Source organism: Pongo abelii, chromosome 19 (genome assembly GCF_028885655.2).
Source record: "Pongo abelii isolate AG06213 chromosome 19, NHGRI_mPonAbe1-v2.0_pri, whole genome shotgun sequence".
Taxonomy (NCBI): Eukaryota; Metazoa; Chordata; class Mammalia; order Primates; family Hominidae; genus Pongo; species Pongo abelii.
Genome location: NC_072004.2, coordinates 60,158,144 through 60,173,379, shown reverse-complemented (window position 1 = coordinate 60,173,379; position 15,236 = coordinate 60,158,144). Strand labels below are relative to the sequence as shown.

The 15,236-nt window shown below is 40.4% G+C and overlaps 1 protein-coding gene across 2 annotated transcripts; it reads right to left on the bottom strand.

Moving 5' to 3' along the window:
* Positions 1–1,749: 1,749 nt before the first annotated feature.
* TMEM100 (transmembrane protein 100) lies at positions 1,750–14,210 on the bottom strand. 2 transcript variants are annotated; one of them, XM_002827355.4, is made up of 5 exons: positions 13,800–14,210; positions 10,726–10,728; positions 9,901–10,079; positions 4,745–4,855; positions 1,750–3,264 (listed from the first exon to the last, which is right to left on the bottom strand). In XM_002827355.4, exon 5 carries the CDS (start codon positions 3,199–3,201, stop codon positions 2,797–2,799), a length of 405 nt encoding a protein of 134 aa, XP_002827401.1. In that variant the 5' UTR covers positions 3,202–3,264; positions 4,745–4,855; positions 9,901–10,079; positions 10,726–10,728; positions 13,800–14,210; the 3' UTR covers positions 1,750–2,796. The 2 variants fall into 2 exon arrangements, 1 of the variants encoding a protein (XP_002827401.1); XR_008519636.2 differs by lacking the exons at positions 9,901–10,079; positions 10,726–10,728; positions 13,800–14,210 and adding an exon at positions 7,616–7,637 and having other exon boundaries at positions 1,752–3,264.
* Positions 14,211–15,236: the final 1,026 nt, after the last annotated feature.

Below are 15,236 nucleotides of genomic sequence, written 5' to 3'. Positions count from 1 at the left end.
TTACGCATGCATTTTATATGCATTCATTTATTTTCTGTCGCACCTGCATATTTGTATATAATACAACCATTTGTAAAGATAGACCTTACCCAATAAAAACATGTCATGAGATAATTGTGATAATTTGTAATCGCAATTTGGGTTTATTCTCCTCATGGGAGTTGGGGTTCACAGTGTGTAGAACTATCTCTGCGCCGTGCAGCTCTGTAACAGTATATACCTTTTAATGTGACTGGAAGCTCCCTAAACGGAGCAAGTCTTTCCCGTACTAACAGAACCCCAAGATAGCCACTGTGAAGTGGCTTAGGGAAGTGTGTAAGGGTGGGATAAATGGAGAATCTCCATCAACTCCTCACATCTAGGAGAGATTTGATCCCATTTTGGTTATTACAATTTAGATCTTTCCATAGAACTGTTTCTTTTGGGACTCAAATAGCAGCATGGGGCCCCCTGGTGGCCCGAAATAATTCATGAGTTTGCTTTTCAAGCATTTTGAAGGCCAGGTCAGGCTAGAGAAGTATAGAGAGTAAATATTCACCTCCAACTGCTGCTTACAGTGGAGGTGTAATAGAGAATGAGATGGCCTCTTTGGGGGAAAAATGAGAACTAAACTTTTTTCTTTAACGAGATTAGAATGGACTATAATTCTGGATAAACCATTCACTTTCTGATTTTTTATTCTTTGGCTCATTTAGCACCTTAATTAGGTACTTATTGAGTACTTAATCTCCGTAAGCCATTATGTTAGGCATTTCACTAGGGTTAAAAAGAGGATCTATCACACACCTCTAAGGAGCTTTGGAATAAGGATAAAACTTATGCCACCAACACGACAGAAAATAAAAGGTGCCATCAGAGAATAAAAGATGAACTCACGAAAGTGCATTTACTTTCAGGTAAAAGGGAAGACTTTCAGGAAGAGGTAGCATTTGAGCTGAGTGCTGATGAGAAACAGGATTTGGGGAGATTAAAATCAAGGAAACAATGGCACTATAAGCGAGGGAAAACACAAGTTTGGACAGACATAGAGGCAGGAAAACCAGAGTCGGGTGCAAGAATGGTGAATAGTCTATTCTGGCTAACTCATAAGGAGGTTTGGTTAGAGTGAGCATGAAAACTGGACACATCCTTTTGGATCAGACTGGAGAATCTTGAACCTTGTCTGAGTAATTTGTTCATACAGCAATGCGGCGACGGGGTGGGGGGTGGGGTTTGAGTATCTTTGCGCAGAGAAGAGGCATGTGAAGGCACAGACTCACTTGCATTGAAATGAGCACAGCCCCCTAAACTTGCATTTGGTTGGGAGGAATGTTGATCTGTACGTGACACCATCTGACCTGCAAAGTCATTTTTAGGGTGTTTCCACTTACCAAAACTACCTGAGCATGAGAGAGTAAGTAGTAAGGGCCCCAGGGCTGCTGCCATGTTTAATTAAGTTTCTGGATAGAAAGACTTCCAATGAGTGTGCTATGCTAGGCTGATTTTGTTTTCCAAGTTTTAAGAAACCTTCATGCCTATCTTTTGATTCTAGTTTAAGGTGGTTTAAACTACATGAATGAGCTGTATTTCTGGCTGGAGTTACAGGGTAGAGTCCTAGCTGTGGACTAGCTCAATGTCCACTGAAGAATTCAAGCAGTAACTTTATTTGCATTGTATTAGATCTAACTGAGTAAGAAACCTGAGAATCTACATTATGCCTGGCATATAGTTTGTGCTGGCATATGTGTTAAGCAAATAATTAACAACTGATTCCACAAAAATGTAATAAACATTTAATAGCACATTATAAAGTTCCTGACCAAAGACATTGATTTCCTAATTATAATAGCACAGAACTCCTTTAGAATTTAGTAAACGTAATTAAGACTATTCAGAAGTAATGAAAAACCAACATGATAAAAACAAAAATCCTCCAGTAAAGAAGAAGGAACCTGTCCATTTGAGAGAAATACAGTTGAGAACTTGCAAATGAGACAAGGGAAGACGGCAATTTGGAACTGCAATAGAAATAACTATAGCAGAAACAACCATTTAAGAAGTTTTAGCAGCAATAAGTATTTATTATTCTGAATGAAATGTACAGTTGACTTTTATATAAAAATCATCAAAAGTGCTATATTGGATTATTTTACTATTAATTTAACCCCAACAGCATCTATTAGCTATAACTTTAATGGGTTTTGCTTTACTTCTGATACATCATTACAACTGGCTAAAACTGTCCAATGTTAAAATATAAAAAATATTAGTTTACTCTTCAAGATAAAGTACCACCAGTGATGAGTTATTAAAAGTGAAAAATGAAAACAGATGCCAGTGAATCAATGTATTGAAAAAAATTATCACAGAATTTCATAGACATATGTGAAACCCAAGGTAATTTAGATCCTTGGTAGAACATTTTTATGATACATCTTAAGACTGTAGGTTATTTCTTTTGGAGGCAAATGTCTAGTGTGCCAGGCCTATCTTGTTATTTTCTCATCTTTTCTTGGCTACTTTACAGGGTGAACCAAATACTGTCTAATGCCATGCACTCCCATGACCCCCAAAGTGTTTAATGTAAATAGAAAGCTGATTTTTCAGTCTCAGAAATAGCCCTTAGGGTTAAGTTTGTCGTTAAAGAAGACATGAGTCATTCCTCACAAAGGAGAAGCCCCTCCACCCTCCCACCCCCATTCTTCCAGTCTGCTCCAATGCCAAGTCTGTTCTCTCCCACCATGGTTCTGGGTGAATTGGGTGACAAAGTCAGAGCACGTTTTCCAGGCCCAATGGTCCATTTGGTCGTATTCAGTCTCAAGCAAACAAGCTTCTCTGATTTGCCACGAGAGCTGTCTGACTCTCCCGTCTCTTGGCTTTCTTGCTCCTTTGTCTCACTTTCCAGCACAAGGCGCTGGAGGCTAGTAAAAAAAGTCCAGATGACAGAACAACCAGGCCAAAGATGGAGATAATGGACCCATGGGAATTGAAGCTGTAAGCCACTGCAGTGACCACGATGCCGGCAATGAAGACAACCACAGCGAAGGGGATGATGCAGCGGTAGCAGGAGAGCTCGGTACCCCCTGTAGCAGCCATCAACTGAATCTCACTGACCAGGGGGACTGTGGTGACCACAACTTCACTCTTGGGGCTCTTCTCCATCGTCGCCGCCATGTGAGCCTTTGGGGCTCCCAGGATCTCCTTGATGGGCTCTTCAGTCATTTTTACAACGTGCTTCTAAGCTGGGTTTACAGGCTGATCTGGACAGTCTCACCAGGGTGAAAGCTGTGAAGATAACAGGAGATGTCAGCTATATGTATCAGAATGAACCCTGTAAGCAGAAATGAAAAGCTGGGGAGGCACCTCCTTTCCAGGAGGCAGAGATCCATGTGAAAAGCAACTTTACTCTTTTTTTGAATTGGTTGCATTCTCTTTGCATTTAGGCAAAAAATAAGATGAAGCAGATGCATATGAAGGGAAGACAGAAAAAGCAGGAAGCACTTACAGTGTTTAATATACCCTGGCGGTCTACAAATGTTTTACAAGCTTTTCTGCTTTGTCTATTGCTTCTCCTTCCTCTGAATACATAGAAATGCCTGAATCCTAATCCAAAGATGGTCTCATTGCAGAGGAGAATACATTACAAACAATATTTCGTACTATTAATCCCAGAACTTACAGCAACTCAGACTCCGCCAATCTTGCTGGGCATAACATGCATTCTTTACAAACTATCACCCATTGACTGCCCACAAAATCAATGTCAAGGCAAGTGGCCAGCAACAAGTGATGTTCTTCTCCATTGAATGACAGCCAACAAATCTTTATTGTGTTACTATTAAACACAGTGCAACCTGCTCCCTGGGATCTTTTTATTACCCATTTCATGTGGACAGTTCAGCAAAAAATTAATTGACAATGAGGTGGGGATTTGTGGTCTGAAATGTAACAATATCTTCCAATCTGCTATAAAAGAGAAAAAATAAGAAAAAAAATTCAACCCCTTCATAAGATATAATTTTGTGCTTTCTCCTGGCAAAAATAAAATCAATTATTTGAGTAATTAGCTGTCAATTCACAAATTTTCTATTAAGCTCAACACAAAATTTCGATATTATGTATACTACAACATGCAGAAACAAATAAGCATGCTAGGTTTTCAGGAAAATTTCACAACCTTCATTTTCCTCCATGCCTTTGTGTATAAAACTTGCTGCAATGACCCTTTCTAAGTATTTTGTACCTGAACATTTCAGGACAAAGCTTGAGACTTTTGATCAAAAGTATCTGCTTGAAATGCTGTCTACGAGAAATCAGTGAAAACTCGTCTGCTGCTCAGACATGGTTGAGTCACTGCCTTCCATTCTCAAAAAGCTGTCTAGCTGCTACACAGTTGAGCCGTTGTAGTTACTGAACAAGTTTAAAGAAAGATACTTGAGATCATTTCAATGGGATTCATACTTTAAATATATTAAGCATCCACTGAAAACAAATTCAACTCCAAATCAAACCTCATTGCTTCTTCCCTGCTCTGGAAAGTCAAAATATCACTCCCTGAGCAATGAAACTAAATCTTAGAGCTGCCTACTCACATGTCATTTTGAATCACCAAATTAATTAATCACTGTTGTCCAATGGCACCCTAACTTCTGGTGAGGCCAGTTAAAAGATATTTGAGATTATGTCTGAAAAAAAATCTTCACCCCAAAGCTGAGATTGAGCTAACCTGAAAATCAAGATCTGTCCCCAAATTACTTACACTCACCTCGGAGAGAGGCAATCCATTACCAGAGTAACCACTTGACTTGAAAAAGAAGAAACAGCAACGCTTGAGCCTCTTCGTCCAACTTCTGGGAAAGAGCCTCTAACAGCAAGGCTGTCAATAAAACAATAGGTTAGGGATCTCTTCTGGGGAAAGGAAAAGATGTAAAAATATTTTACTATAGGGTCTGATCTGGTTTGGGATCCTGGAGTTCCTGCTTCTTTCAGGCTACCTCTGTTCCTAAATGACGCTTGTCTTTCCCTCCCTCTCTCTTTTTATTCCCTCCCCCTCGGGTTTGCCGCTCCCTAACATTTTTTTTTTTCCCTTCGTTCTTTTCCTTGCCAGCAGATTCTGAGTTTTGGCTTCCCCCAACTTTGCTCAGTGACATGATAAGTCCGAATCATTTCTACAGATTCCCCAGAGACAGGAGCCAGCTTTTACTTTTCTCTTGCAGCATTTACTAAGCGGACTGCTTTGTGAATTTGAATGACTCATTTTTTCCCCCCGCCGACCTCCAGATCTTCCTCCTGTCCATCAGGCATTTTTATAAGAAAATCCCAGAGTCAGCGTTGCAGACCCGGCTGAGGGGACAGAGCTGAGGGGACAGACACTCTAGGGTGGCAGAAACAGCTGTGAAGTCATCAGGCAGCTGAATTCAGTCTCTAAGCCAGCAAAACCCCATGTTCCTAGGTTTTCCCATTATTCTTTATACGTGCGTGATAGTCATCTGAAGCTTAAAACCCCACTTGTTCAGGGTTAATTCATTTAGGAATGAGGGCAGGAGGCACAAATGTTTGTGGTTAAGGGGGAAAGCCAGTTATATTGATTTAGACATGATTGTTTACTGCTTTTGCAAGGAGGTAACTTTAGCAGCACCAAGATTATCATCATCATGATAATTGCTACCATTTTTAGAGCACCTACTCTGGACATGGCACAATATTAAGAAATGTCACATATTAACATTAATTCTCACTAGTTCATAAATGAGGAAACAGGCTCAGAGAGGTTAAGTAATTTAACAAAGATCACCCAGTAACAGAGAAACCCTTGGTTTGAACCCTAATCTTTAATGGATATATATATCATTTGGGGAGATTGTTAAATTTAGATTCTGATTCAGTAAGTCTGTAACAAGCTCTCTACCTATGTTGAGACCTCTGTTCCTTGGCCCACTTTAAGGATCAAGGTATTTTAAACATTCAAACATGTACAACTTGACACATAATACACTCAAACAATAAAGTTAAACATCTATTTCCCACCCCATAAACCTATAAGTGACTTTATAGGTTTATGCTTTCTTACAGACAAACTGAAATTTTTAAAACCTTGAAATATATAAAGCCCAAGATTGTCTTTTTGAGGAGAAAAGATAATACTGGGAGCTCATCCTACACTTTGTAGTTAAAAGTTTACATCCTCCATTTTTTCATCTGCACAAGTGTTAATAACCCCTTCTAATTAATACTGTGAACCACAAATCCAAATTAACTCTTGGAAGAGATTTGTTTTCCATCTTTCTCTCAAATTGTTAGATTTCTCTAATAGCTGGCAAAGGGCTTGGATGTTCTCAAACATCTCGCCTCTCCTCTACCACAGCACACTCTCTCCAGCCTTGCCTTGTAGCAATACCCTGATGACTTGTTACAAAAAGAGAGGGACCAGAAGTTGTTTATTCTGAAATGAAAGCCAGAGAGAGGGTTATGTCCTTATAAAAAATAAAGTTGAAAAGTCCCTGAGGTTTGGGGGAGTCACAGCAAGTACCTGGAGGCCTTGGTCACCATGATCCTCACACTTTAAAAATGTCAGACCTAAAGAGACAGCTTTCATGCCTGAGGAGTACTGTCACTTGGTGTTGAGGGTCAGGAATACTTAGAAGCAGGGCATTTCAGAACTTGCCAAAGTTGCCCCCAGAAGATGATGCGATGGGGGCCACTGGCTACGTGCAATGGAGGTTCTTGAGAAGCTCCTTAACAGAGCTGTCTTCTCACCTGCAAACTCTGGCCCTTGAGGGCAATTCCTCTCTATTTTCTAGTACCACTTTGCCTGCAAGATAGCCCAATAACTGCACTGAAGCTCTGAATATCACCTTATTCTGTTGAAAAGCATGCTTTCCTGTTACCAAAGCTAAAGGTACAAACATTGGACTTCTAGAGAGAGGACAATGGCACCTTTTTTTATGGTAAGCCCTTGACTGAGTCTATAATGAGGCACAGTGAGTGTGTCTGTGCCCTGGGAGCATGACTCTGTCATCACTTCCAATACCAAAGCTTTCTTCAACCTTGACAGGCTCAGGTGCCTCATTCACACAAATGCTCCTCCACAGGGTGTGTGCACCTGCCTTGATACACAGGTACACATCTGTAGACTCTGAGTAGACAACTGATGATTTGTATGTTAAATTCAAAGAGGTAGAAAGTTTTGGTATAAAGCAGACATTGTATCAGAAGAATAGAAGCCTGTCATCCTAACCACTGACACACGCAGCTTTAACTGACTTTACTCTTCAAATTGAAATTCAAAGAGAATTCCTAGTGATCTATGCCTGTTGTTTCTGAATGTTTATTCCTCCTTCCACTCTGTGTCTACAAGGTATTAAACACCCTTGGGCATCCTTTGGGGACACCTGGCCCCAAATGCAAAATTTCATCCACAACGCAACCAGCCCTATTTCTGCGAGCCCTCTATTTTCACAAAGAAGAGGAAATCTCTCTAGTTCTTTCTAAAGCACATGGCTTTAGGAGACTCCTTTAAGTTTGGAGAACTTTTCTCAAAGCCTCCAATGCATGAATTATATCTATGCCCCTAACCCCCATAGACATTCAACATTTCCTCCCCAGATCTTTCAAAAAGCAAAGCAAAGATCCTTACCTTTCCCAGCCAGAGTTAGACTGAGACAGCTGCCTGCCCTGCCAAGAGCAACCCAGAGAGGGGGATGCAAATCACCACATTAGGGACCGTAAACAAAGTACTCAGCAAGGCTTAAACACAATTAAGGGACCGGAGACAATTTGGTGAGAGGAAATCCCTTAAATGCTGCTGGATTTTACTCTGTTGTCCTCCATGAAAATGTAACCCATATATGTGTGTGTGTGTGCGTGTGTATATATATTTATAGAGAGAGAGAGAGAAAAGGCATCAAGTTCGAGAAGAATATCTTCCTTCACTTTTCTCTTTTTAAATCTTTATTCAGGCACTAATTTGCAAGGTTTTTCCTATCCAAAGCCCCCGTTCTGATGCTCTCCCTCTGTGAATCAGAACCTGCAGAAAAGAATTTGTAATCTTTGCTCTACATTTCCAAGGGAGTATGGGGTTGGAAAGTGTGTATGTAGGGGAAGGGGACCATAAACTATCCTCTTTCACCATAACATGCAGGTAATAAAAGGAGTACAAGGAAGATAAGGATTAGTGGTGAAAATGGCATTTGGTGCCTGAGTGGACCCTCTCCCTAATGTCAGAGGAGTGGTCCTATTGGTGCTCTTCATCAGAGGATGTCAAGGCACCATAGAATTTATGTTATACTGAAAAATCACACCTCCGAGGTGACCTTCCACCAAAGGCATTGTAAACGGCAGAGCTGGGAACATTTGCTGTTCCAGAGAGAATGCCCCAAATTGCAAAAATCTCATTTTTTTTTTTTAGAAACAAAATGAAAGACAAAGTTACTTAGGGGAGAGGGGTCTGGAAGTGGATGAGGGCAGGGAACATGGTGGGTACTATGACAAAGAGGTCATTTTGCCCATTTCCCTAAAGTGGAAGCCAAAGATTCAGGCTCTAAGGTTGCAAAAGGTGATGTTTTGATTTTCCCATTGAGTTTATGCTGTTGAAGACCTGGCAATTTCTCCTCTAGGAACACATGAAGTTTGCATTTTGTGAAGCATGCCCCCATGTGCATTTGATTACTCGCCTGTCTTTATTTCCAATTTGCTTTTGTTTGGTGTGTTTGAGCTGGCTAATTTCCAGCAGCCTTGAGGATGCCAGTTCCTCTTGGCCTTTTGTCCAATCACCACATGCCTTTGATCTCAGTCATCACCCAGTCCAATTGGATGCAGGGAGATTTGGGAAGCTGGCCAGGTTTTCTCCTCTCTAATGCTTCTTTTAAGGGTGTGCCTGCATTTATGTTCTGAAATCATGGACATTTTGGAAAGTGATCTGTGCTTCTGTGTTCATTTTGGATAGCAGGTCATGTTATTATTCCCCCTTTTCTTTTTTTCTCCTCCAAAGCACTTTTCTTTGAGGTCTAGGACGTTAAATAGAGAGCTCTGATAGTACCAAGAGGAACAATGAATGTGCCTTAGATATAAATCTGTATTTTACTAATTGGTGGTCAATTTCTAGGTATGGGAATCTCATAAGATCCATTTGAATATAGAAAGGGAAACATACATCTTTTAGATGCACATTACAATCTCCATTCTCTTACCCCATTTTGTTCTGAGTAACTATGAAAGGTCACATAAACATAAAAAAATAGAGCTGAGTAAATAATCTCTCACTTCAACAATAACTAATTACCATTCTGGCCTCAGATGAGAATTGATTTTCTTGTCTCAAAATCAGAATATACACCGAAACTCCTGTCATCTTGATACAACCCCATAAATTTTGCATAGCATTTTATGTTTATGTACATTATTCTTTGGAGGCCAAAGATGAGGAAGCCCAAATTTCGAGATTTACCTCAAAATGGGCTGACACTTTCTTTCCTAAGTAAAATGCACACTCCTAGGGTCAGCCTCCCTTAGTGAGTGAGCTAAGGGTCACATATTCTGGGGCTTGCAGGAAACACACCATACTTGTTTTTTTTTCAGGGAGGAGAAGGGAAGGGATCACAATGACTTCACCCCTTTGCCACTCCTCCCTATACCTGATAGCATGGAGCCCTTTGATGCCTGTTTACAGGAGAAATCTCCCCCTAGGCTCTGGTGCCAAATATCACTTTTGTTGGTCATAAAATGATGTACATAAACATTGTGTGGCACCCAGTCGACTCCTAATCAGTGTACAATTTCTAGGCTTCGACACCAATCTGGTACTGGAAATTGGAAATCACCTTGCAGCATGTAAAGTGTCCTAAAAACTGATAATCAATGGTGTCTCTGTAAGGGTCAGTTAGCTTTTCCCCATTCCATAGTCACAGAGCAGAATATACCTACTGACCGGATTAGCCTTGTCCCAGTTAGGTAGCACTGGCCTTAAAATGACTGGCTCAGGATGGGCTCATCAGTGCTGGCCTCCTCCAAATAATTGAAAGTACAGTTTAAATCATAGGTTTTAAGTTGCAGGCTTGGTAAGAGGAGCATGGAGGATATTTTTCACAAATCACTTTTTAATTCTCTATTTTGCTGAGAAAGAAATGGAGAGGGGAAAAAAAGAAATGGAGGTTCAGAGACTGGCCCTGTTTCTGGGTTTAACTCCAGAACCTGGGCTCCTTCCTTCCGAACTGACCCACACAATGTGCTCAGTTTGAAGAGGAAAGGGACACATTAACACAAGCATCTAACATGCACTACCCATAACACAGTCATCTCTCAGGTATTTGTATTTTATTTATAGAAAAAGTGGCAGAGCCAGGTTTCAAATCTAGGTACCTCCTTCTTCTTCTATGTTGTGTTGTGAGGAATTGATTTTTAAAATTAGATTATGTACATTTTCCTAAGTTTAGCTTAAGTCTCATTTTCTTTGGTTCAGGGTGATATACTCTCACTAGATTTAGTTTGGGAAAAGTGTTCTGAAAAGGGGTGCCTGCTGCTTCTAGAATGATTAAGCCATGTATTTTTCCTTGTATACATCTGAGCATTAAAATAGAGCTGCATTACTAAGCAGATTTGGGTAGGTTAGAGGCCAGGACAGACATAGACCTGGTACCTGCGGAATCTGTGGAAGATGCCATAGCAGTCAGGCCACTTCAAAAGTCACCCAGGCCATTCCTCTGCCTTGAGGAGCATTTTAGTTCCTGTGCTCCTTTGGGTGCCAGGAACTTGCTAAATGCTCTAGCTGAGCAGATGCAAAACAGTGGGCAAAGCATGGTCTCTGCTTTCATGGAGTTTACCATCCAGAACAGGAAAGTCACAGGGACACCAACATGGGTAATCCTTTTCTAGAAGGAATAACAAACGGCTGTGGGAGGCCCAGGGAAGATGAAATCAATTCAGACCCAGGGGTGTGTGTGTGTAGGGGGTAGGGGGTGGTGGAGGTTGGAATCTTTGTGGCACACAGGCGTTTCACATTATAAATAGAAAAGGAAAGAACATGATTCTAGGTGGAAGAAACAGCCTGTATTCAAGCATAGCTTTGAAAAGTGCAAGTCTTCTGCAAAGAGCACTGAGTAGCTTGTTTGGCAGAATTTTAAAGAGCACAGGGCAGGCAGAGAGCAGTCAAAATAAGACCGGAAATAGTTTATGGTCGGATTATCGCCTCGATGGCGAGTTTGGACTTTATTTTGAGAGCAATGTGGTTTTGAACAGGATTGCACAGTCATCTCTGTGCATTATAAACAGTAGCCTGACTTCATAGAGTGTTGGGATGTCCTAGGGAAAGTCAATATGGGGAAGAGGGAAAGCAGGTTGAAACACCAGTTGGGATGCCTCTGTGATTGTCCAGGTAAGAGGCAATGGGCACCTGATATTGGCAAACGAGGACAGATAGGAAATCACTGCCATGGTAGAATCAGCAAAACTCAGCAATGAATTTCAAGTGGGGAAAGTTATCAAGGGAGAGGAGTTTGTAAGGTTTTGAACTAAGTAATTAATAGCTTGAGGTTGCTGTGAGCAGAAATAGGTCAGGACAAGGAGTAGATGTGGGGTGAGGAATATGTGATAATTTTGTTAGCATAGCTATTCACGTCTCCGGTGGAGAGGCAAATGCTAGAGAAGGTTGGCATTACTGCCTAACTAGTAAGTTATGATGCATTGTGTGAACTGTCAAAAAATTCTGTCATAGGCTCACAAATAAAATTTCCAGTAAAGTTACGAATAATTTTATAATTCACTTCATTCCATATGCATATGCACACACACACAATTACTGACACACATACGATATGTACGCATAGGATGTGAATAGCTAATGTTTTGCATGGAATAAAAAAATGTAAGAATTCCAATTTGAGACTTTATTTTTACTGACCATACGCAAAGAATTTATTGATTATACGTTCAATTTTAAATTCCTTGAAAATAAGAACATAACTATGCAATTCTTTTTTACAGTGTTAGACATTATTTTAAAATAAGCACTACATAGATATTTTCTGGTAATGAAAATATTTTCTCCAGTGGTTACTACTCTAAGGTACTACTCATGAAGAAGGAATATATAGAAGGTTCTTGTCTCACCACTTCACATATGGAGAAACGCTTTTGCCTTACTAAGAACTAATTTTATGTTGCCCCCATGAGTGAATGCTTTAAAAAAATAGCAATCCAAATCCACTACAGATTTATTTTGAAATGTCCTGTTTTGGGCCTCATGCAATGGAAGCAAACCTTTATGTTGAGGGGTTTACCATGATCATGTTGGTTGGGAAATCATCTGTCAGTTCCTCAAGGACATTATCATCAACTTTGCATGCTTAGAAAGTCATTGCCAAATAAGTCAATGAATAAATAAAATAATGACTCTACATTGAAATCGGATGTAAATTTAAAACTTAGATAATTATTTAAATGGATTATTTTAAGGTACCCAGATATTTAGTGCTAAGTACATTAATTATTCCTTATCATTATAATGATAAATATTAATTTATAAATGAATAGTAATTATAATAATTATTCGATTACATTTGGAAAACGGTGCCTAGGACTAGAACCAAAGTCTGATTGATGCCAAAGCATGTCTTCCTAATCCCTGTGGAATATTGTTTCTGTGTTCAAACGATGGCATGCTTTCTGTAGCTCATAAGCAGTAAACTTGCCTTCAAATGATCTCTTGGGTTTTAAAATGATTGCTTCACCAGAAAAAAAAAAGATACCATTGCCTTCCCACAGTAGTGGGATATTATACCTCTGTAGTGTTATATTAATTGAGGATAGAACTAGCTCAACAAATCTTTTGGGAGCATTTTTATCCTCTTAAAAAGTCTTTGATATTCACGATGTGTGTGGGTAGTAGGAAACAGAACAATTTGCCCAGCTAAACTGAGTTCAAAATAGAACTGTTTATCTTATGAACTTATCTTATGGAACAATGCAGAGAACAGATCTCTTGCTCTCTTTCTTTAGATAAAATTTTTAAAGTCTCATTTTGTAAAGGAGACAGAAGTTTGCTGTCTCCTTCTTGTTTACTTAAATAAACTATACAGGAAACAGGCATTATTGTCTTTGAAAAAGCACGTAAAAACTTGGTAAAACCAATGATCCCCAGAGAGTACACAGCCCCAGAATGAGAACATGATGTTTCTTCCATCAGGGCACACAGAAGGGCACCGAGTCTACTTTGAATTCCAACTGTACATTTGTACCCAGTTAATGAATCTGCTGTTGATAACTTTGGATGACGTCCAGTATGATGGACTCAGTAGTCTCAGGGAAACCTTGCTTCCCTGATTTATTTCTTGCTATTTATTTTCTAAGTTTAACTTAGTTTGCAAAACTTTCTTTACAGCACTGATAGGGCTTGATTACCTTTTTTTTACAGCGCTAATAGGGCTTGATCATCTTTTTTCTAGAATCTAGGTTATAGCGTGAGGTTTTGGATCGCTTCCACAATAAAATGAACATTTCCGACTCTCCAATATTGTTGTGCGATTAAAATTAGCCATTAACTGAAAGTCGAGAAACTTGAGTTTCATTCTTTTCCTCTTTGTGGCTTGGGCAAGTCACCCAACTTCTGAGTGCCCTATTGTCAGATCTCAGGATTCCATCTGTAGATACTTTATTATTCTTTTCTTAGAAAAAAAAAATCCTATCTGGGCTCAGAATATCAGAGAACTGATACAAGACAACTTGGGGAAATAGCTAACACTACTACCCAAGCTACCAGAACAGCTGTAGGAAGCCTCTTTTTAAAAAAAATATTCCCTGATGCAACATCTGTCAGCAAAGCCACTGACCTTTTACTGTGGATATTCATCTATTTCCATGTGAAGAGAGTCACAGGCGTCTGGCTCAGGGACTGACTGCAGCACAAAGGTTTTCTTCAGTCCCGATCAGAAATTCTAGGTTTTCACATTTGCACACTAATTTTCACTCTTTCTTACCCAAAGCCAATGCAGTAAGGAGCATGGGGTGTCCAATACCATAATAAACTGTAAACTGCATTTGAAAGGAAAGCAGCAGGGGCCAGAACTCACACTTGTGGAGCCTCACCCTGCTGTGACTGACATGACGTAAGTCGGAGACCTCGGTTCACAGTTTTATGTGACAGGACACAGGAGCAGCCAACTTTAGGGAAGACTGATAGGAAAGCCCAAGGGTGAATCTCTCTGGGAACAGGAAGCAGGTACCGCCGGACCAACAAGGCTTTTGGACAGAGGACTTTGACAGGTTTTGTAGAAGCAACTGGGCTCCCCTGAGGCTGCCAAGAGGGTGTGCTCTGATCACATGGATTGTGCATTTCCTTAGAGCACCTCCCTTCCCAGCCCACGGAATCCAGAAAGAAGCTGCTGTGCTGCTTTGTGACTTCCATCAGTGCAGTGGATTCCTTTATTCCACAGTTCTCATAAGCAGAGAAAAATGTAACACTGTATATTCCTCTCTTCTCCAAATTTTCTTATTTTCTTTTTGCTAAGGTTACAATCTTACCACTGTCAAATATGTCCTGTATACCAGGGAGGATTTGTGCTACCTGCCTCAGAATCACACAGGGTGCTTGGAAAAAATACAGGTTTCTGGGCTCCACCCCAGACCTACTACATTACTGCATCAGGATAGTGTGTGTGTGTGTGTGTGTGTGTGTGTGTGTGTCGAAAGGTCAGAAACTTGTGTTTTTTATCTGCACCCACATGAAGTTTGTGATCCTCTGCTTGATGCTAATACAGCAAGCTATCAAGTTTGCAAATCCTGCCTCACCCCTCTTTAAAACCCATCCATGATTCCCCCTCATCTGAGGTCTAGAATCTCTGCATGACACACAAGTCTTCCCATGAGCTGGCCTCTCCCTTTCTTTCCAGCCTCAGCTCCAGCTTGGATCAAATTACAAATCACAAACAGCACATTATTTTATGTCTGTCATGCTTTGTTGGTCCCTACTCTTGGAGGCTCAAGATGATGTCTACTCATCTTTTCATGACTACCTCAAGCATCACCTGCTTCTAGACACCTTCCCTGGTAAGTCCTCCTCTATTTTCAGACTAGGCAGCTTGAGGTCCCTTCCCCCATGTTCCCGTAATGTTTATGCCAGTGTTTCTCAATCTGAGTACTTTTGACATTTGGGGCTGGATAATTATTTTTTGTGAGGAGCTGTCCTGTTCATTGCAGAATGTTTAGCAGCATCTCTGGCCTATACCCACTCTTTGCCAGTAGCAACCCCTGCTCTCCTGCACAGTTGT